Source organism: Sarcophilus harrisii, chromosome 2 (genome assembly GCF_902635505.1).
Source record: "Sarcophilus harrisii chromosome 2, mSarHar1.11, whole genome shotgun sequence".
Classification (NCBI taxonomy): Eukaryota; Metazoa; Chordata; class Mammalia; order Dasyuromorphia; family Dasyuridae; genus Sarcophilus; species Sarcophilus harrisii.
The window spans coordinates 654,309,668-654,333,597 of NC_045427.1; the positions used below are offsets into that span (position 1 = coordinate 654,309,668).

The following is a 23,930-nucleotide window of genomic DNA, read 5'->3' on the forward strand; positions in this document are numbered from 1 at the left end:
GCAACAGTAATACTATAGCAGGATTAAAAAAACAGCATTGGGGGGAAATCCTTCTCCATCATGTTATTATGATTCATTCCGAGGCTCTCTCAATCCATGTAGTGTTTGTTGTAAATAAAATATGCATTTTATATTTAAATTTATATTTAAAATAAAAATGTAAAATTACACACACACACACACACACACACACACACTTCACATAAGGGCTGGCCATCTGGACCAAACCATAGGAAATTCTATGAAAAATAAATCTGAATTCTAGCTCTAATGTTTGACTTCCATGCAGAAGTCACTTTGGGTCAGTCACTTAAACTCTTAAAAACTCAATTTCCTCTCTGTAAGATGGAGGAAGGGATAACAGGCTGTGGAGTCCCCAGCTCCCTTTCAGCTTGAACTTTATAATGCTGTGAACTCAAAACACTGTCCACTCCACTGTTCTTTGAGCATTACTCTTTCTCCACTGGCTTTAACTATGAGTATTTAAGTTGGACTCCAACCCTGCACTTCCTGAGATCATTTTACATGAATGGCTTCTATTCTAAGTCTCTCCCTTCACCCCCAACATGTACCGCCCCAGGTCAGAATGTATGACTGCAGGAGATGGTCTCCAAACATGGGGCAGGGGCACTCCGAAAAGAAGGGGAACAATGAAAGCATAAGAAGTAGGGATGAATGATTCCCTTCATTCTGAACAGCTCCAAAGAGTCAGGGAGCATCCATGGGATGCATCTTTGTGTGTCCAGTGAGGAGGGGAAGGGAAGAAGCTGTTCAAATCAGTCCAGGGAGTTAGGACTGAGAGAGAAAGAAAGAAGACCTCAAAGAGAACTCAGTGAAAGAGGATAAGGTGAGGTGGGGAAAGTTCCTTGTAATTTATAAATATCAGGAGAATTTCCTGGGTTCCCAGAAAGCTGACCCACCATTGCCTGGAAGCCACTTACCAGAGAACAGCCCTCTGGGCTGACCTGCTCCCAGTAGAAGGAACAGCTGCCCAGCAATACTGGAACTCTTGGCTCATGTTGACTTGATGCTCTTAAACTGCTTCTGTCCAGGACCTCAGTCCAACTCCACCAGACTCAGGGGATATTCTAGGCTTTGCTACTAGAGGAGTAAGCCAAAGGCCAGAGGGAAAGTGACTTATTTGACTCAGAACCAGGACTTGACCCAAACTCTTTGGAATCCAAACTCTTGTCTGGTCCATGCTTTCTCAGATCATCCATTTGCCTAAGAAAAGAACTTGGGCCGCTCATCATAAACGGTGCTCATGAGCAAAGGACATTGTAGGCTTTGCCAACTTTTAGGCCCTTACAGAGAGATGAGGAGTGAATATTATCTATGACCAAAAACCAGTTGATCAACAATGGGCCAAGGATGATAAACACCAGCCGTACTGAAAAGTCAGGGATCTTCCCTTCTCCCTGCTCCAGCCCAAAAACCCCCATTAGGCTTCAGAGACCCATTTACGGCCTCCATAATCCCCAGCCTCCAACACAGTACAAGGCACACAGTAAGAACCTAATGAATGCTTTTCTATTCAGTTCCAAATGTTTTTCCACCTATTCTAAATGACTATTCAATAACTCATTATTAATCACCTACTATGTGCCAGGAACTATGCTAAGCAGTAGGGATAGGGACAGGAGAGAACTGGTGATGAATTTGACAGGACTGACAATTCCTGAGGGACAAAACTTTTTCACTGCAGGTTGATTCCTTCTCTACAACCAAATTGCATCCCCCAACCCCAGCCAGTTCCCAGCCCAGCTGTGATTTTCCTTATCATTCAATGACCCAACTTAAGAGCCTTTAGAAAAGTCCAAGTCAAGGGCATTGAAAGGAAGAAAGAGGAAGTAGAAAGGAGTAATTCTGAAAACCAATCTGAAGTTAGATGAACCTAAAAAGCTGCTTGCTGAACCGGCTGTCATCTTACATCATTACACCAATTATTTTTAAAATTAGGTGATATATCAGGTGATGGGCAGAGAATGAGCTCCAGGCAGCCACTTCTGCCAGCAGTGTGGCTGATTATACTGTTTATGGGTGATTGCAATAAAATGATGGGTCAGGGCTTACCCTGGCACATCACAGATGGCAGGGAGTACATTAGCAGCTTCAAGACTTATATACAAAAGTGAAGGCAAGTACCATCACAGAGCATCCCTGCCCCTGTGAATGCTAATTCTAATTTTTCCTTTAATGAACTCAACTAACATGCTTGACATGGGGCAACTTCATCTGTTATTTCCAAGAAGACCCAGAAACTGTTTTTTCCTTTTTCTACCAAGACAAAACAGATGTTTCCACCTTGGAGAGAGGGTTGGGCGCACATGCTTATGTGATAGAAGGTCCAGAGGTCCAGAAGAGGAAAGAGTGCACATTTTCCAGGGTGACAGAGCTAATTAGTGGAACTTCAAGCCAGGACTGCTGCTTCAGTACTCTTTCCACTTCCCCTCATTATTTCAATTTATCAAGTTTCCATACATCCTCCCCTTGGCCCTGGGGTCTGCCCTGGAGGTGGCCAGATTTATGGACATGAGTAGATTTAAGACCAGTGGACCCAGCAATGACTGGCAAGCACCGCCTCTAAGCCGGGCCGGAGTTCTGGAACGATAGGCCCTTTATATTTCCAAAACTCAAGGCCAGCACTATATATATTAGGCTCTGTCCAGAGCTGGAGGACATATGTGAAAGATCAGATCCCCAGATCAATAAGCCAGATTGAGAGTAATGTTCAAATAGCTTTCTCTAATTCAGGTCTGTTTTTGAACTTCCAATTGTCATTCATGATCACCAGGTACTCTTGTGGTTCCAGTGAGCTAGCCAGTCTAAACACTGAGCTCCCGAAAGCTCCTACAAGTTAAATAGATTTCTTAGTTGTCTCCCAACCTCATTACATTAGCTTGCCAGAGTAGACATATCTTATAGTCCTCACTACATCATTGAACTATTACCGGGGCAGAAGACTTTTAGGTATTCCTTGCAATAATGGGATTTCTCTCTGTTCTTATCAAAAAAAGGTGACAATCAATGTGAAGTAAAGACAGCTCATGCAAAAATGTGCACAGGGCTTTGTAGGCAGTTTGACTTCCAAGCCCAGTCTGTCTTAGCTGTGTGACATTGAACAAATCTCTCATCTTCTCAAGGTCTTGAAATTTCTTCATTTGTAAAATCAGGGTTTACCTCAATGTCTTCTAGGGTCCCTTCTCATTCTATAAATATGCTCTGACTCTAGAAAATCTGAGCTCCCTGGTGATGTCAGTATTAATATAACTGAACCTCAGTTCAGATCGAGAGGGCTAAATTACAGATTCCTTCTAGTCCTAAATCTATGATCTCATGAGCCTATGAAATTAAAGAAAAGCACTGGTTCTTGTCAAGAGATCCACTTGGGCCTCACTTTCACTCTGAAAACTATACAAAGCAATGAAGTTGGCCAAAACTTATAGCAATCTTACCTTCTTCTTCTGTTAACACTATCCTGAGCCTGCTGCAATAGCAGCTCTCTCCAACCCCAATGCTGACTACAGCATGCTACTTTCCCTGGCTGTGGTGCTGACCTGGTCTCTAATAATAAGGCCAAAATTCTGCACTGGACCTAATGATATCAAGAATTCCCTTCTAGTTCCAAGATCAATTACTCTATGAACAAGACAAGAAATAAGTCTGACAGAATATCAGGAATCCATCTTCCTAATTTTAGGAACCAGATTGGTGCTATTTTGAACTAATTTGAGCATTTTTATGAATGTTTTCCGTTTAGTAATGCACAGGGCAAGGGCTTACTCTCTTCACTTAATACTCAGAATCTGCTTGGAAAATAACATAGAGGGGCAGTGAAATGGAGAGAGCACTAGCCCTAAAATCAGGAGAACCTGAGTTCAAATATGCCCTAACACTTAACTAACTGTGTGACTCGGGGCAAGTCACTTAACCCCTATTGCCCCCACCCATACAATAAACAGAGAAATAAATTGGCATCATATGCTGAAATTCATCCATTTCCTCTACGTGAGATACCACATGTGCCACAAAGAAGTCGACTTAGACCTTGCCAAATGAATGAGGAATACCACCAAGGAAGTGTGGCAGAGTGGGAAGCTCACTTGACTAGAGTACAGTGACACAAGTTTGCTCTACTTGGGAGATCAGAGCCAAAAAACCAAAGTATTCTAGGTAACCTTCTTGAGGGCAGAGACTCCTTTATCTTTGTACAACCAGCTCCTAGAATAAGACTTTGATGCCTAAATGCTTAAGTTTTCTAGCATTAGATTGTATTGTATTATGCACTTATAGGTTATAGGCACTTGGGGAATTGAGAATAACACTATCCAACCAAGCCTCTCCAAGCCCAATTCTACCCAAGGGGTCTTTCCCTTTCCCTTGGACTTTTCCTTGGACAGCGATGATGCTGAGTGACAGGAAGAATTCATTTTCATATCATGGCCTACTTCATGAGCAATGGTTGTGAGCCCATTTCAAGTATGATGGAAATGAAACAGATTCTTCATAGGAAAAATCCACATATTTTAACATGGCAAAAAGAACCTTACTAAAATAAGACTTTTTACTCAACAAATTACTTAATAAATATTTAATTTATGCATTTTATTCATAGAGAAATTGTCATAGGTGTATATGGAATTATAAGATTTGGAACAGGTTCTTGGAGATCATCTACTCTTACTCTCTTATTTTACAGATGAAGAAATGGAGCCCACAGAAGAAAAGGCACATGCTTAGGATAACTACAGTGATGATGATGATAATGATGATGATGATAAATAGTTAACATTTATGTGTTGTGTACTATTTTCTAGAGCCCCCGAGTTGGAGTGACAAAACATACTGTGCTTTCTAGAGTCTCCATGCTGGGGTGGTTAAAATATACTGTTTTAGTGGTGGGGTGACGAGACGGAACTTCCAAGGATGGTTGAAATATGGAGTCCATTTATTCTAAGTTCTTTCACCCTTATATACCCTAACACCCTTATGTTACCAAAACAACATTGCTCATGCACTAAGGATATACTTCGCAGGTGGGACCACATAAGCAACTTGCTATTGTATGTAGTTTGCCACCTGGTATCACTCTGCTTCAATTAAAAAAGGTTGTCACTGCCCCCTGACTTCTCAGGAAGGTTGAGAATCCTTAGGGGAGATGGGGAGCTGAACCACACATTGTTAGCAGGTTCCCTCTGGGTTAAAGGGTCTTATGCCTCACCTAGAGTTCCCTCACTATCTGTGGCCCTCTACATTTATGTGCTAGTATTATTATCTCCATTTTATTGATGGAGAAGTTAAGGCAGACAAAGTTTAAATGACTTGTCCAGGGTCACCCGAAGGTAAATGTCTGAGGCAAGGTTTCATCCCAGATCTTCCAAAGGGACTCTATCTTCTATATCATGCTTGAAGGAGAGTAATGCCTTCAAAATAATTAGAGAAGTTTGGAGGAGGAATGATGGGACTGTTTTTGGGGGGAGGGAAGAGGTTTAGGAAACATAATGAGTTTTATCTTGGACATGTTAAGTTTTCAGTGTTAATGAGATATCCAGCAGGGAGATAGTGATGTGAGACTGGAGTTCAGGAAAGAGAATGAACCTGGCTAAATAGATCTGAATCTGGAAGTCATTTGCAAAGAGAAGATAATTAAACCCATGGGAATGGATAAGGTCACTGAGAGAGAGATAGAGAGAAAGAAGGAGGGCACATAGAGGGAGATAGAAAGACAGAGATGCAGAGAGTTGGGAGAGAGAGAAACAGAGAGAAAGATAGTTTACTGACTGTACTTAGCACAAATGAAATTGTGAACTAATTTGTCATGGTGGATGAAGAATCAGTTTATGAACCGGGACAAACTAGATTCAAGTACTGCCTCAGTCACAACTGGCTGTTAGACCCCTGCCAAGTCCCATCTTCTCTCAGTATTCTAGACAACTTCCTAAGACTATAAGTTGAAGAGTAAATGACAGTTTTCCTTGATGAAGAATTTTTTCACACCAGATCTCTACCAGTGAAATCACAACTCCAGGACCTATTCCTGTAAATGTAAAAAAAATCTCTGATCTTTTTTGGCCTCAGATGAAGTCATATTATCATCAAGTAATAAATCAAATATAGCTGTGTCTCACTCATCAGCCAAAGACCAACCGTCTGAAATCTGCCAGTTTAAAAGGTTAGACTTAACTGACCAGATTGGGGTGGCAGCCCATGATGTCCAATCTCCATGCCCAAGTATGTGAGTTGGCAAACACAAATTCCCTTTGCAGACATTCTCCAAACTGATTGCTCCAGTAAAGGCTAAATTGGAGACCCAACTCTTCCAAGTCAGACCTAAATCTTTTAGCTTAATTATTTTTTTCCATCTTCCGAAAACTGATAACAATAGGGCAAAAGAGAGAAAAATATGTCTTTTCCCAATGTGTCAAGAACAGACATTTAATATGGCAACTTTTCCTTCTGGGATTCTGAAAACAAATGTAATTTTGGAGAGAAAAAGGTTCATCTAGCCTGCATTTTCTCAGCTTTCCAATATGGTTCATCCCAGAAAATGAATTTCAAATTGGTCACCATCTGTTAGCATCCTTTGTAGAAGGGCAACCCAATCATGAAGAAATGTCTCGCTACTCTATCCCCAATGGAAAGAATTCAACTGAAACTTTGAGTCACTCAACTAATGAATTATTGTAGCCCTTTGATGAAGGAAAAGAGTGGGAACAAGAAACTCAAAGCACATTTTTTCTTGGCAGTTTCTTTAGCATTAACAACATGAATTTAAGCAGTGTTTTCTAAGATTACGATCCTTGTGTGATTTTCATACTATCAAATTCAACATTCTTTATATGCCCCTTCTTTTAGACTTCTACCACTGTAATATCAGAGGTCCAGAATTTTAAAACTAGATGGGACATTGGAGATTGTCAAGTGTAACATCTTCATTTTCAGAGGAATAAAATAAAATATAAGCCAGAAAAAGGAAGGCACTTATTCATTGTCAAATGACTATTCAATGGCAGAGCCAGAAAGAGGAGCCAGTTCCTTTATGTTCCAATTCTTTATTCTCTACCCTTTACCTTTCTAGTTAGTACTCAATAAACGATATAGTTGGGGAAGCTAAATGATTCAGTGGATAGAGCACTGGCCCTGGAGTCGGGAGGACCTGTTTTCAAATCTGGTCTCTTACTAGTTATGTGACCCTGGGCAAGTTACTTAGCCCCAATTGCTTTTCCCAAAATTTTTAAATAAATAAACAATGTGGTTAAAATTTGCTTTTTAAAAAAATAAATGTTGTCTCAAAATTATTAACAATTTTAGGAAAATTCCAGAATACTAAATAAACCAACACAAATCATCAGGATTTCTAGCTATCACCCACAAAACCCATCAGAGCAAGAGATAGAGAAATTCCGTTTAAAATAATTGTGGAATATAAAATACTTGGAAAGCCACTTGCCACAGCAAACCCAAGAACCATATGAGCACCACTATAAAACAGTTTTCATACAAATAAATTCAGCTCTAAGGAAATGGAAAAAATCATGGTTCATGAATAGGAGAATGATTCTACCTAAATTGATCTATTTATTCAGTGCTGTGCCAATCAAACTATCAAAAAACTATTTTATAGCGCTAGAAAAAGTAATGATAATATTTATCTGGAAGGACAAAAGCTCAAGAAAAATCAACAACAAAAAGTAAAGCAAGGTAGTCTCATTATTCTAAATCTCAAACTGTATAACAAAGCAGTAATTTTCGAAACAATCTGGTACTAAGAAAGAGTGGTGGATAAGTGTAATGGATTAGGTACAAATTACATTATAATAAATGACTATAGTAATCTAGTACATGACAAACAAAAGATCTAAACTTTTGAAACAAAACCCCACTATTTCACAAAAACTTCCGGGAAAACTGCATGGCATAATTAGGTACAGACCAATGACTCATACCATTCTCCAAGATAAGGTCAAAATGAACATATGATTTATATATAAAGAATGATAACATAAGGAAATTAAGAGAGCATGGAACAGTTTATCTGTCAGATTTAAGGATAAGGGAAGAATTTATGACCAAAGAAGATACAGAGAGCATTGCAAAATGTAAACTAGTTCTTTTTGATTACACAAAATTTAAAAAGTTTTGGAAAAACAAAGCCAATGCAACCAAAATTATAAGGAAAGCAGAAATCTGGAGGATGGGGAAATTTTGCAACAAGTATCTCTGATAAAGGCCTCATTTCTCAAATATATAGAGAACTTAGTCAAATTTTTTAAAAAATATAAGTCACTCCCCAGTTGATACATGGTCAAAGGACTATGAACAGGCAGTTTTCAAAGCTAGCTATAGAAATATGAAAAAAATTCCCTAAATCACTAATGATTAGAAAAATACAAATTAAAACAACTTGAGGTATCGCTTCATACTTATCAGATTGGCTAATGTGACAAAAAGAAAAATATTGGATGTTGGAGGGGATGTGGGTAAACATGCACTGTTGGTGGAGTTGTGAAGTGATCCAACCATTCTGGAGAGTAATTTGGCTATAAAACTTTGATCCAGAAAAATCACTACGAAGTCTGTATCCCAAAGATCAGAAAAGAGAAAAGGATCCATTTGTGCAAAAATAATTATAGCTCTTTTTGTGATGGCTAAAAATTGAAAATCAATTGGGGAATGGCTAAACATTATGAGGAAATCAATGCTACAACGTATAATCATATTCTAAGGCTACATTATGTTAATAAGGCTATATTATAATGCTATGAGAAATAATAAGCATGATAATTTTAGAAAAACCTGGAAAGACTTACATGAATTGATGCATAATGAAGTGAACAGAAACAGGAGTACATTGTACATAGTAACAGCAATATTGTTCAGTGGAGAACTGTGAATAACTTAGCTATTTTCAGCAACACAAAAATCTGCAACAATCCCAGAGGATAAATGATGAAGTATACTATTCACCTCCAGAGCAAGAACTGATGTTTGGATACAGACTGAAGCATGCTTTTTTCACTTTCTTTTATTTTTTCTTTTATTCACGTCTTCTTGTACAAAATGACTAATTAAACATAATTTCATACACATAACCTGCATCTGATTATTTATCATCTCAGGGAAGAGAGAGGTGAAGAAAGAAGAGATGGATAGAATTTGGAACTCTAAAAATAAAAATGTTTTTTAAATTCCTTGTTCTATTTATTTTCTGCTCCTTCCAGTGATCAACCTTCATGGAAACTCAGATAGCCCTGATATTTCTATAAAGTAGAATGAACATTTCAGTTAATTCCAGATCATCTAATTTGGGGGATGATTCAGGTTTTGTCCCATTTCTTTTCATTTGATTTTTCTTTTGGTTACACAGTTGATCACTGTATGACCAGAAGAAGAAAAAAAAGATAAAATTTTAATTACACCTTCAGATTAAGTTATGTCTCAACATACAATATAATATATTATGTAATATAAAATATATTACAATAAAACATAGGACCTTATGATTAAAAAAATGTAAGGGATAGTTATTTGCTAACATTTTGCTGTATCAGAGATTAAAAACAGGGTTCAGACAAGTTTTCTTCAAACTCTAAATCCTATGACATATGGTATGAAGCATGCCCTAGGAAAGTTCAGTCCATGGACCTGTTTCCTCATTCTGCATTGGACTAGATGATTTCTAGCTTCAAAAAACTGCATAATTCTAAGATTTCTTTAAATTACAAATGTCCTTGATGATTTAAGATTGCATTTTAATAATAAAAAATTATGTATTGTTTAATTTAGTAAACAATGGTCCCAAGTTCCTCTCTGTCACAGAAGCCCAAATTTTAACACCATGGCATTCTATGTCAAGTAATGATAAAGAAAAGTTCAAGGACATATATGAAGGGGGGAAAGGCAGGTTGGTCCTGCAGTAAGAATAAAGGATAAAGTTTCAAGGTCTGTATGATTCTCCTTTCTCCTCTCTGTAGTGATTCAGACAGATTAATAGGGGAAGACCAACAAACTCATGATCCCGATAGGTGAAATGATGATCTGGATGTAAATGGGGAAGAACTCCAGTAATCCAGGTATTCCTAATCCAGCATTCTCTGGAACTGAAGGGAAGGGGCTTCCAGAAAGATGACCATGAGAGGGATTGGAAGTAAACTCAAACCCTCTTTATCATTCCAAAAGAACTTTACAGAAGGCAACAAGTAAACTAAAGAAAAGAAAACAACAATCAAAAGATTTAAAAGGAAACCCTTGTCAAGATAACTGAGTGAGAAGTGATATCTAAATTCAACCTCTTGTGATATCTAGGTTCATCTTAAGATATCTAAGTGATACTTAAATGTGCACATTAATTGAATCTATGGCATGCTAACAAAAAGAAACAAGCTCATTTGGCAGATGCAGAAACTGAGACTTATAGGATTTAGTGAGTTACCTAAATTCACATGGCTGGTATCTGAGGTTACATTTGAACTCAAGTGTTCCTGACTTCAGGCCTGATGCTCCTTCCACTGAACCACCCAGCAGTCTTCCCTTCCTATAAATTGTACTCCATTTTCTTTAGCATTTAGAAAGCTGAAAGCACTACATAACTCACGTAAAATATGAATAATAAAAGAAACTTTCTGAAATGAAATCCAAGCTTCTATTTTCTTGAGTGAAAAGGAGGAAGAACACATAACCTTTAGCTAAGATAGTTGCCTGAACAGAAGACAGACTGCTCAACTCCTGTGTCTCTATTCAAGCAAAAACATGAAATAGACACCAGACTGAACAATGGTCAAAAAATCTAATGAGAAACTTAAGTGAATTTTTTCATCCCATAACTAAACAAAAAGTCAGTCAGAAGCCCATAGGTAGTAGAAAAAGTAACAGCCAGCAAAGTCAGGGCCAACACAGCCAAAAAATGCAGACTCCCAGAATAACTAGAAAAGACAAGAGACATATGCAGCCTCCAGGTTTTGTGGCCCCAAAATAGCAAAAACAGGGACATCCCTCTTCCCAAAAAACTCTAGCAAGTTCAGAAAATCCCAGAGTGGGAATTTTAAGTTTTGAAAAGTAGTTAAGCAGGAGGAGCCCAGCTCCATGCTAACTCTATCCAAAAATTCCACAAAAGTCATTGAAGAGCTAACATTCTGAACCTCAAGGATAGGCTAATCTCCAGAGGTGGAGGCCAGGCCAGCAACAAAGATGACCTAGGTTTAAACCAAACAGGTCAGACTATCTCATCCAAAAATACAATAGAAGTAGATCTTGGTCCTGACATGAAAATCAAATTCAGGAACTAAAGCTTAAGAGACGAGTAAATCTAAGACAACATTAGCCACTATTGATCATAGAGATTTCCCCCAAAGAAAGGATAACTCTCTTATGATCACAAGAAGTGATGCAAAAGAAAAAAATAGATTTTCCTTAAGGTCAGCATAAATATTTAGAAGAAATTAAGGAAGAGGGGGAAATGAAATAAAAGTTCCCTAAGAATGAAATGGAAAGAGAAGAGAGAACTAAGAAGAGGAAGTGGTAAACCTTATTCAAGTAGCAAACTCCCTGAAAACTAGAATAGAACAAAAAAAAAAAAAAAACCCAATGACTCCACAAGACAACAAGAAATATTCAAACAAAACAGAAAAGATTGAATGAAATACAGAGTGATACTAAATAACCTAGGGAAAAAAGGCTGAAAGATAATTTAAAAATCATTGACTTCATCTTAAAATATTTTGATTGTCTGTTAAAATAAAGGTAGCCCCTGCCATGGGAGTTTCTAATGTGAATCTTACACAATTACACTTTAAGGTGAGGGAATAGGAAGAAATTATTATGCAATCTCTAGGTCACAATCAATCTCCTGATCTTTGCACAGGATGTCCCAACATGTTAATACAGTTTTAAGTCATTAAAGCTTTTGGGATGTCTTGTATATAGGAACTTTGTTTTAAAGAAAAGTCAGTTTATTTGTTTTTTTTTGACTTTCATTGTCTTTCTCAAATTTTAGGTTTCTAGAAAATGGAGAATACCATTTTAATATATTTTATGTCATTCAGACTCTTATATTATCAATTTGAGATGTTTTGTTTTCAACATCACCTGAAACCAACTATACACAGGCATGAAATAAACTGAATATTTGAGATCAAAAGGAGCCATAATGACAATATAACACAATATGGTTAAAATATAGTACTTAGAGAAATTTATAGCATCTTAGTAGATTTTCTTTCATCAGTGTCTAACAAATTTGTAGGATTATATAATATTTATATTGAAAATATTGTGCTTTTTAATTCATTTAGATGCTTTACAAAATTTAATTGTTTTAAAAATAAACAGAGAAATTTGCAAAAAGAAAAAAAAAAGAATTGTTGGTTTCCCTGAAAACCATGATTTAAAAAAAAAACTTGGACATCATATTTCAATAAATCATAAATAAAAACTGCACAGACTGATTAGAATCAGAAAACAAAGCAAAGATAGAAAGAGTATAACAATCACTTCCTGAAAGAACCTCAAAAGGAAATGTCCCTGGAATTTTATAGCCAAAATCCAAAGCTTCCATATTCAAGAATACTGAAAGCACTCAGAAAGAAGCTCTTTAAATATGAAGGAACTACAGTCAGGATCATGCAAGACTTTGCGATTTCTATTATTCATGAGAGAAGATCATGGAGTACGATATTCCAAAATGCAAAAGTAAGAGACTTACAACCAAGAATACCTAATCCTACAAAGCTGGAACTAATCCTATGGGGTAAAAAAAAAAATGGATGTTTAATGTAATGTCAAACTTTCATGCATTTTTGATGAAAAGACCATAGTTGAGTAGTAACTTTAAAATACAAACACAAGAAACCAAAGAAACCTAAAAAGCTAAAATCATTTCAGTAATTGGAAGAAGCTATATCGTGATGTAATGCTAATATTCTAATACAAGGAAAAAGTATGCTTATTTCCGCAGAATTGTAATGTCTTCAAAAGTTATCAAGGGAAAAACTTGTGATGTAAAGAGCCATCTCCCAGAGAGAGACATTGGAGGCTGAATGTGGATTACAACCTAGTATGTTCATCTGTTGTTATTGTTGTTGTTTGCTTGCTTTTTTTCTTTCTCATTTTCACCCCTTTGATCTGATTTTTCTTGTGCAGTATAGTAAATGTGGAAATATAGTAAATGTTTAACCTGTATTGAATTACTCATTGTCTAGAGGGAGGTGGAGAGGGAGAGAGAAAAATTTGGTATACAAGGTTTTGCAAGGATTGATATTGAAAACTATCTTCACAAAAAGATATTCTGAAAAAATTATTATTAAAAAAAGTTACTAAAAGAATTAAGAAGAAAAAGAAAAACAGAAGATTTGGGAGTACATTGGTTTTACAGCGAGTGTTTTAAGAGAGGAGAATTAATGGAGGTTTACTCAAAAAAATAAGCTAATATTCAAAGGGAAGAAGAGAGTGGAACTTGCAATTTTTTAATTATTGGGGTATGTGAGAAGTAGATAAAGGAAGATGAGGGGAGAGATTTTTCCCTTTCATTCTTATCTTAAATGGAGAATTGAACACACACAAATAGTTTCATGTAGAAACATCAAATTCCACAGAGAAGGAAGCAGGGATGAGGAAACAATAAAAGCAAGAATAATATAGGAGGGGGAGAAAAGGTCTGAGTAAAACAAATATGTGATGATGAAGGAGAAATTAAAAGGGGGAAGGAAAGCAAAGAACTAAAATCTAGAGGAATTCTCAGAAATTAGGAAATGGCAAGCAAATTGTGATAGTTGTGGTATATGAATATGATGCAGTATTATTATGCTATAAAACATGATGGAAAAGACAATTTCAGAAAATCCTGGGTAGTATGAACTGATGCAAAGTGAAGTGAGCAGAATCATAGCAATAAAATACATACAATTACAAAGAACTCAATGCAATAACTGACCATGTCTCAATAATGAGGACCAATGATGAAGCATGCTACTCACTTCCTGAGATGTGATACATGCAAGTTGCAGAAAGAGACATACATTTGAATTCATAACCAATGTAAGGATTTGTTTTGTGTGACTATGCTTCTTTCTTACAAGGGTAGGATTTTCCCTTTCACTCAGGTAATTGCAGAGAGGAAAAAAAAAAGCTTGCAATAATAATGTAAAAAGAAAAGATGGTCATTAAAACTTAAAAAAAAATTCACAGCAGAAAAGAAAAGAAAGTTCCAAGGGAAGTACAGACAATTAAGAAAGTTTTGAAACTGAAACAAAGCACAATTTTTAATATACTTCTAAAAAAATAAATGTTATGCAATGGAGATTAATGGTTTTATGAAGAATTTTGCTTTGTATTCTGTTGGATATTTAGAAATTTTTTTATTGTTGTTGTGTTTAAGTTCAAAATAAAATAATACAAATTTTAAAATCAACGACACTTTGTCTTTAAATAAAAGCAAGAGACTAAATGGACATTACATGTGAAGCAAAATCATTTTGAGTATTTAGTTTCATCAGGATGGTATTGGTTACGGGGCAAAATCAGACAAGCACATGACAAAGCTGGAGGAGTAGGGGGAGGCAGGGAGTGTCTGAGTCAGGGGGTGAGGGGTCAGAACATTTTCCATCATCTTTAAAAATTCATGGCCACTTATTAAACTCTCAAACTTTCACCACCATCATTTAAAATTTTTGTTATGGGGACAACTAGATAGTTGACCGGTTAAAATATGCCTCTGAGGTCAGGAAAACCTGAGTTCAAATCCAACCTCAGACTCTTAACACTTATTAGCTGTGTGACTCTAGACAAGTCACTTAACCCAATTATCTCGCCCCCCCCCCCAAAAAAAATTGGTTATGTCTTGGTCATTCTGACCCTATTTTAGAGAGCATAAGATGTAGAAGATGTCATCAGGGTCTCATCCCTGAAAGAGCTTCTGCTATCACCATCCTGTAGTTTGGCCAATGGTCCAGGGGCATCGAATTCCAAATTCATAAGCATTTTTCAAGGAAGTTACCACTGTGGGACTCCCGGACTGGGGCTAAATCTAACTGGCCCAGACTCGACAATATTTAGTGCTGATCATTGAGCTCTTTGATATTCATTTTCCCTTAAATCAAGCCCTAAGTAAAACTTCATTCTTCACTCTGACCAAACTCTGAGGATTGTACAGATAGGCCATTAAATCAAATGTGGGTATTTTCTGTTCTGCCCTGGCATCATAAACCCTTAAGATGACTCAACTGGCTGCCGCCCAACTGCAGATGATTCTATGCTGTTCTCTTAGTCCCTACCCATGGATGTGGCTTCCAGGAGAGGAAGCTGGAAGCCAGTTCTCCAGGGGCTGACTTTCAGGGAAGGAGACAGAAATAAAGTATTTTTTTTTAATTAGGAAAACAGCATAGTACAGTGGAGAGAGTCCCAAATTCCATCCTAATCCTGCCTTTATATGAGCTTTGTAGTCAAAGGAGCTGGATTCTAATCCTGCCTCTATTATTTATTAGCTATGTGATTTCTGAAAAGTCACTTGATGCCTCTGACTTCCCTTTCTAAAACACAGTTAGAATAACCCTTAACGCTCAATCAATGCTCCTCGGTTTTTCTTGTGTCCTTTGAATCGACTTCATGATCTGTCATCTGAAAGAATTCTGCACCTCATTCCATAAAGGATTCTTGTCTGTGCCTTTCATAAAGTCAATCCTTCATAGAGGATGGTTCCAGTGTGCTGAAGACCTTCTTTTTGTCTTCCTGATAATAGCAATAATAATACCAACAACCAACAGCCAAAAATGGCCATTTTGTGATATTTAAGGTTTAGAGAACTCTCAACAGATATCTTTATGTCCCCAAAACAACCCTCTGAGGCGGGGGGCCATTATCATTATGATTTTTCATTTGAGAAAGCTGAGGATCAAATAAGTTCAGTAACTTGTAGGGCCTCTAGCTCCTACAAGCCACTGGCAGGTCTTGAATCCAGGTTTTCTTTTTCTTGTTTTGTGGAGCAATTGCAATTAAATGAGTTGCCTAGAGTCACACAGCTAGTAAGTATTAAATGTCTGAGGCTGGATTTGAATTCAGGTCCTCCTGATTCCAGAGCCAGTGCTCTATCCTCTGGGTCATCTAGCTGCCTTAACCCAGGTCTTCTTAGCTCCAGCCTCAGGCCTCTTCTGACTAACTATACCCTATTCCTTATCTGAAAGAGTCCCGTGCAAATTCTTCTCTGCCCGGATGTTACCGCTCAGTCTTTCTTTTTCTGATTTTCTGGGTCTTTACACTAGTTTTCCATGTTACTTCTTGCCCCCTCCCTCTCTCCACGGCCTCCAGAAATCATTCTCTTGCCTGGTTCATAGCTACCTTCCTTCCCCAAGGAAAGATGGGGGCTAAAAAAGACAAGTCCTGGTGTCAAGTAACATCTTGGGATCATGTAACCCCTGAAACACACACGAACGTGCAAAAGGTCTCAAACTTGTCACGTTCAAGAAGGGCAATTGAAGATGAGAATTTGTGAGGTTTTTAAGGCTCATTTTCCTACCTTTGTGTATCCTTTTGTGTGTTTATTTTTCCTGAAGTCTCTGGACTGAAAAATTCTATTAACTTAATAGCATTATTTGAGTAAATACATGACAATTTGGCCTCCACACAAACATTCATCTCATTAAGGAAATAAAATTCAATTTTCAAACAATTTATGCAAACATACTTAATATAAATCACGGACTTAAACAGTCGCACTTCCTGTTGCTAGAGCCTCATCTCTCTGAATTGGAGTTGCCTAAAAAAGGAGATTTATGTACACAGAGACATGTGTCTATTTAAATTACATCTACTGGAAACTGACAAGCCTCTGTATTGGTCCCATTCATTCTGAGTTGAACCCCATTCTATGCTGACAGAAAACAGAGAACCGGAGATCCCAGAGACAAATCCATTCCATTGCCAGCAACTTCAACTCTTCAGAAGTTTTTCCTGACCTCAACCTTAAATTAACTCTTTCCAATTTCCACCCCTCCCCCTGATTGCTGTCCTTTGAGCCAAGGAGAACCCATCTAGGCTCTCTTCTGCCTCCATTACAATATTAACACAAATGGGTCTTCCCAAAGTCCTGCCGGTGAATAAAGCCTGCTTTGTGTTTTCTTCCCCCAGAAGGATGTGAGCTTCTTGGGAGTAAGGACTCTTGCTTTTTGGTCTGTATTCCTGGTGTCGACCATGTTTCTTTGTATACAGCAAGCACTTAGCAACTTATTTTTCATTCATTCATTTACTCATTCACTCATTGTATGTATGCAATACATGTATGCAACAATCCTTCAAATAGAATCATAGGATCATAAACTTCTATTGGCAAAGCGTCCCAGAAACCACAAAATCCAACCTCTATGTGAACAAGAATTTTGTCTCTAATCTCCCCTCCCTGGTTAGTGGTCGCTCTGCATCCATTTAAAGATCCCAGAAAAAGAATATTGCTTCTCTAGACAGTCCATTCACTCTGGGACAAGGTCAGCTTGGGATTGCTGACATTAAACCCAAGTCTGCGTTTCCTATTCTGTTCTTCCTGGTTCTCCCCTCTAACGTCATTCAGAACAAGGGCCAACATCCTTCTGCAAGATAATCTTTCTAATAACAGCCCATCTTCCTCCCTATTCCCCAACAAAAAAAAAAATAGAATCATTCTCTTCCCCAGACTTATCATCTTCAAGTCATCTGCCCACAGCACCATCTCTGGTCCTCTCATCATCCTGGTAGATTTGCTCTGAGTGTTCTCCAATCAGTGCCATTTTTTGGAGCTTTTTATTTTTCAAAAAATATGCATGGACAATTCTTCAACATTAACCCCATGGAACCCTTGTGTTCCAATTTTTCCCCCCTTCCCCCATGTCCTCCCCTAGATGACAAGTAATCCAGTTTATGTTAACCATGGTAGAAATATGTTAAATCCAATATATGCAATCATCTTTATATAATTATTGTGCTACACAAGAAAAATCAAATCAAACCAGTAAAAAAAAAAGCAGAATAAAATTCAAGCAAACAACAGAAAGAGTGAGAATGCCATGTTGTGTCCACACTCAGTTCCCACAGGCCTCTCTCTGGGTGCAGATGGCTCTCTCCATCACTGAACAATTGGAATTGGTTTGAATATCTCATTGTTGAAGAGAGCCACGTCCATCAGAATTAATCATCTTATAATCCTGTTGTCAGCACCATTTCTTAACTAGGGCACTCGGATCTGGACACAGTATTTGTCAAGGATTGTTGAAAACACAGGGAATCAAGGCCAGTACTGAAAATTCTTTGCCCCCAAACTCATCATCCTTACCTGTGTATGTGACTTGTGCATTTCTTTCCCATGCTGAATGGTCTTTGGGGGGTGAGAAGAGTCGACTGTGGATCTGAAAAAAAAAAAAAAACATTTCAACCATCTGATGTTTGTTTGTTTGTTTGTTTGTTAGATATATGGTCTTTGGTCACATATGCCAGAAACTCTGGGAGAATCTGAGTTCTTTCAAGGAGATGCTAGCTATGGAACTTCACGAACTTCCATTTTTGCCTCTTATTACAACCCATAAATTAAAATAGGTGCCATGGAGAACCAGAGGCAAACACTAGATAAACTTCCTTAATCCATTAACACTGTGAAAGTTTCTGTCAGGCAGATTTTGTAGGGAGAACATTTTGTCATTTTCCCTTTCCCATGCCTGCCCACAGTATTCTGCCCTCGAATGAACACAAACTAGGGGAGTTTTTTGTTTGTTTTCTATTAAGGATCCATTGATCGGTGACCTTTAAACAGCTTGACTGTTCAGGGTGCTGGGCTAAATAGCCTGTTGGGCTTTTCTAAAAAGGACCATAAAATTAAGGGGTAGTGGACAACCCTGTGACTTTACAGACCACTTGGTGTTTCCATTGGTTTTTCTTTTTAAAAGAAAAGACTGAGTAAAAGAATAATTTTCCATGGTGCTTAGAAATCAATCAGCCAAGAATTTAAGTGCCTGCTATACTGTAGTTCTAAGTACTGGAAATATAAAGGGAGGCAAACACACAATTCCTGCCCTCGGTGAGTTCATATCTTAGTGGCAGGAACAATATGTAAATAATTAGGTACATATATACAAATATGACCAGGAAAGAAGAAAGAAAAGCAAAATCTGCCCCCGCCTTTGCCAAGGAGCTAACACTAATAAGGGAGGAAGAGGGGGCATGCCTATTTAGTAAGTAGCACATGCAAAAGAGATCTTGATGCCTAAGGAGTGATTGTTGGGGTGAATTGAAAAGGACTCCATCTGAAGGGTCACTCCCACAGTGGCTTCCCCCCTTCATCTGCATCTTAAACGATGCTTTACAGAATCTGTGACGTCCCTTCTTTCCCCTGACTACCCCCATCCGGTCAGTTACACAATCTCAGAATAGCAGAGCTGGTGCTTATCAATCAATCATGACTCTTGTCCAAGGAAGAAGCTGGAAACCAGAGAGATGATGGAGATGACTCCAACAGCACAAAGTCCCAACAACCACGGTGCTGAGAGCACTCTGCAGCCTTCCCTTGCTCAGTCCGTCTTGTATCTTGTTTGTCTGGGTCCCTGTCTCACCCCTGCCTCGATCGCCTGGCTGACACCCTCTTTACCCACTTCTACGAGTACGGAGGTTCTTCGAGCAGAGACTGACATGTCTTGGCTTCATATCCCTTGGCTTTATATCTATGTGGGACCCTGAACAAAGTAGGTACTGAACTGAACTGAACTGACAGTCACCAGGACAGATGGATGTAAACCTTTCCTTTGTTTCCAGCGTGCCATGAGTAGTGATGGCAGCAGAAGATGAAAGAAGTGGACCATTATGGGCACATAAACAGGACACAGAGCTGACTTTCTCACCTTTCCACCACCCCCCCCCCCATTAACCATAAGTCTCCAGTCACCCCCTTGTCCTAGACAGGATCATGATCAGTATCACTGGTAGACAAGTAAAGCATAATGATCACAGCTGCTGCTGGCATTTACATAAAACTTTAAAGTTTGCAAAATGCTTTATATTTATGGCTTCTTTTTATCTACACAACAATTCTGCAAGATAGATGCTATTTATTCCCATTTTCCAGATCCAAAAACTGACGCAGAGAGAGCTTGAGTGACTTGCCCAGAATCAACAAAGTTAAGTGTCTGAGGCAGGATTTGAATTCAAATCAGTCTGTCTCCAGGTTCAAAACCCTGTCATCTGGAGTCTTTTGGAGTCAGGAAAAACCTGGATGTGAATCCTCCATCTGACACTTTCTAGCTGTTTCTGTAATGTCTCAAGCTTCTGTTACCTGAAATTGTGTTAATGTGGTACCCTGGGGGACCATTGCCAGCATCAAGTGAGACTGCCTGGAAATTCGCTCTCCAAATCACAGGGTCAGAGACTAACTGGAAGGGACCTCAAGGCAGCTATTCAGCAGGCTCATTTAACGGATGAAATAACAAGTCTCGAGAGGAGAAGTCCTTTGCCTAAGGTCTCACAGGTAGGAAGCTGCAGTATCGGGGTCAAACTAGGTCCTCAGATGTCCCCACAGCAACCATACCTCAATAAATGCCCATTAATATTGTCATTATGTCTTCGGGAAGACATATATTTAAACCAAACTTAATAAGCAACATTTAAATAAAATTTAAGCAGGGTTTCTTCAAAGAAAATTTCAGAAATGAATGTACTTTTTTCTGCAGAGAAATAAAATTAAAATGTAGCACATTGGACCTGGGGTTAGAATTAGCATCTCATTTTTAAATGGAGTTTGGCAGAAGACAGAGTGTTATCATCACATAAATAACAAACCAAAATATGCCTCAAAGATGTTCTAGGCAAGAAATTTCTTTTGCATGAGAAATTATAAGTTTCCTATTTTGTGGGCTGTTGTCTTAGATACCCTGTTTTTTAAAACTTTACTCTGGAGGTGTCTATATGCACAGAGTTGTGTGTACGTGTGCATATGAGCTAATAGGTATCTCTAGCAAGTATTGTGAGCTAATTCAGCAATGTCCACAACACAGAATTCACTTCCTTTTGTTAGGTTTCTACATGTGCCCTAGATTCCTCCATCCAGAGCCCCTTCCCAAGAGTGACCAAGGCGAGGAGCCAATGAGTCCAGATCCTCACAGCCTGATTTGTATGGGGAGGACACTAGTGAATTCCCAGTGTATGGCCCCCAAACGAGGATCATGCTTTGGGTCTTCTGTAACCATTGTTGCTCAGCCTTTCCATCTTCTTCCTAAGATTTATGGATGAATGGTGAGGTTCTCAGATAGCACCAAAGATCATTTACTTGTTAAGACTGTAGTGCAGAGAGTACTCCTAGTCTGGATCATCTAGGAGCTCTCTGTGGGGTCTACCTAGTCCTGGGATGGCCTTTGCGATTATTAATTATTTCTGTTTGCCAAAGAGCTTCTAGAGATGAATCTGTGCAGGAAGGTCTAATCAATCAGGTGGCCTGAATTTAGAGATTATGGATTTATAAGGATTTGGTGGGTGGGCAATGGGGAGGAAAGGAAGAAGAATCATAAGATCATAGGTTTGGCTCTAGAAGAGATCTCAGAGGTCATCTGGTCCAACACACTTATTTTTAAGAAAAGGAAACTAAGTAAGGTACAGAGAGAAAAGCATGTCCAAGGTCACGACAAACTGACGGCAGACAGGGGTCTCTGATCCAGAGCTCCTGATTCCTAGCTTAGGTCTCTGTCTACTGGACCAGTTCTTGTAGAATATGTGGCTTGAGGTCTCAGCTTGAGCTCATTCATTCTATGAGTGACCATGGATAGATCCCCACATGAACCTAATCTCCCATGAGGTCACCATGTCTTATTTCAATTTGGAATCTCCACCAGAATCTAGCCTAGTGCTTTGTCCACAGCAGGTGCTTAATAAATGTTTGCTGAATTAAAAGCAAATTCTTTTAAGACTTTAATGGGTCTTAAAGCAGCTGGTTTGGGGAATGAGTGCTAGAAATTGAGGAAGTACTGAGCTCAGACTGACTGCTAGCATGACCTTGGCGAATTGTTTCATATCACTGGGCCTCCATGTTTTCATCTGTGCAATGATGCAGGTAGAAAAGATGAGTTTGGAAGTTCCTTCCAGTTCCAGACCTGTGATATATGATTTTTCTGATTCTATATTCCTTAGAAACAGGCCATTAGCCCTTCAAGACTCCAAGCCTTTCCAGGGTTTTCAATAAGAGTAATGTATCTAAGACTTGAGGAAAGCAGATCACAAAACGTTCAAAGTGGTCACAGAATCCCATGCATCTGTGTATTCAGAATTTCAATCTTGAGCATCTTCCATCTATCTTGGGCTGATTTCCCTGGTAGCATTTAAGGCCACAGAATGTTCCTTATTAATCCAAGACAGGAGATGCCCAAGAATAAAATTCTGAAAATATAATGGGAAATTATTCCAAAGAGGAAGAAAAATGGCAGATGGATGTGGATGCACAGGGAACTCACCAAAGAAGATAAACTTTAAAATACATGTATAGAAAAAACAATCAAGACCTAGGAGCAGGGGATGAATATAAGAGTTTAAAATAGCCCTTTAAAATAGCAGCACAAAAGGGGAAAGCTCAGAATGAGTCAAGGTTGATAAGGCAGGGACAAGAGAAAGGATTTCTTTTGTCCTTATGAGGAGAAAAAGGACTGAGAATTTTTATCAGGCTGGAAGGGACCATAACAACTGATAACAAAGATACAATAGAGATACTTTGCTTGTCTTTTGCTTCTATTTCTTCTACCAAGGAGAATAATGCTTTACTCTGGAAATGGCAGGAAAAATTGATGCCAGAGATAAGTAAAAATCAATTAATCAATACACATTTATTAAATACCCATAAGCTAGCCATTGTGCTACATTCTGAGATACTCAATCATTTTGTGGCTGTGCCCAGTTTCACGACCCCATTTGGGATTTTCTTGGCAGAGACACTGTAGTGAGTTGCCATTTCCTTCTCTAGTTCATTTTACTGATGAGGAAACTGAGGCCAACAGGGTGAAGTGATTTTCCCAGGCTCACACACTTAATAAGTATCTGAGACTGGATTTGAACTCAAGAAGATGCTTCTTCCTAACTTCATTAAGCTAATCAGCTGCCCGTAAAGATTTTGTTATAGTTGTTGTTATTTTCATTTGTGTCCAACTCTTCATGAAGGGAGTGGGTTGTCATTTTCTTCTCCAACTCATTCTATGGATGAGGAAACAGTCAAATAGGATTAAGTGACTTCCCTGTGGCCTGAGTCCAAGTCCGGGGCTCTATACATTGCCCCTCTAAGGATACAAAAAGAGGCAAAAGATAGTACCTGCTCTCAATGAACTTATACCCTAATGAGGGAGACAACAAACAAGTTATGTACAGGAAAAAATAAGAACCAATAAAAGGCACTAAAATTGGTAAGAGAGCACTTAGCTACCCTTGATACATTCAAGAAATCCTGGCAGAGATGAACTACATCCTTGGTTCCTGAAAGAACTGGCTGATGTGATTGGAACCATTGAAGATGATATTTGAAAGAACATGGTCATCAAAAGAGAAAAGGTCAAATGTCTAGATTTGTTTAAAAAATTGGAAGAGAAAAGAGTTTTAAAATGTTAAGTCAGCAAACTTGATTTCTATTCCTGGAGACCATTAAAAAGAATGTCTGTGAGCATACCCTTTGATCTAGCAGTGTCACTGATGGGTCTGTATCCCAAAGAGATCACAAATGTTTGTGGCAGCCCGTTTTGCAATGGCAAGGAGCCGGAAATTGAGTGGATGCCCATCAGTTGGGAAATGGCTAAGTTATGGTGTATGAATGTTATGGAATATTATTGTTCTATAGGAAACGATTAGCAAAATTTCAGAAAAGCCTGGAGAGACTTACATGAACTGATGCTGAGTGAACAGAACTAGGAAAACTTTGTACACAGTAACAGCAAGATTATGTCATGATCAACTCTGATAATTGA

General features: G+C 38.3%; 1 protein-coding gene across 1 annotated transcript in view; it reads right to left on the minus strand.

Annotated features, from left to right (window-relative positions):
* Positions 1 to 23,930, minus strand: part of C2H10orf90 (chromosome 2 C10orf90 homolog) — a 250,462-nt gene that overhangs the window by 198,140 nt on the left and 28,392 nt on the right. The window contains exon 2 of the mRNA XM_031957017.1: positions 18,290 to 18,362. Coding sequence (XP_031812877.1) covers positions 18,290 to 18,362 — 73 coding nt within the window. The remainder of the gene's footprint in view (positions 1 to 18,289; positions 18,363 to 23,930) is intronic.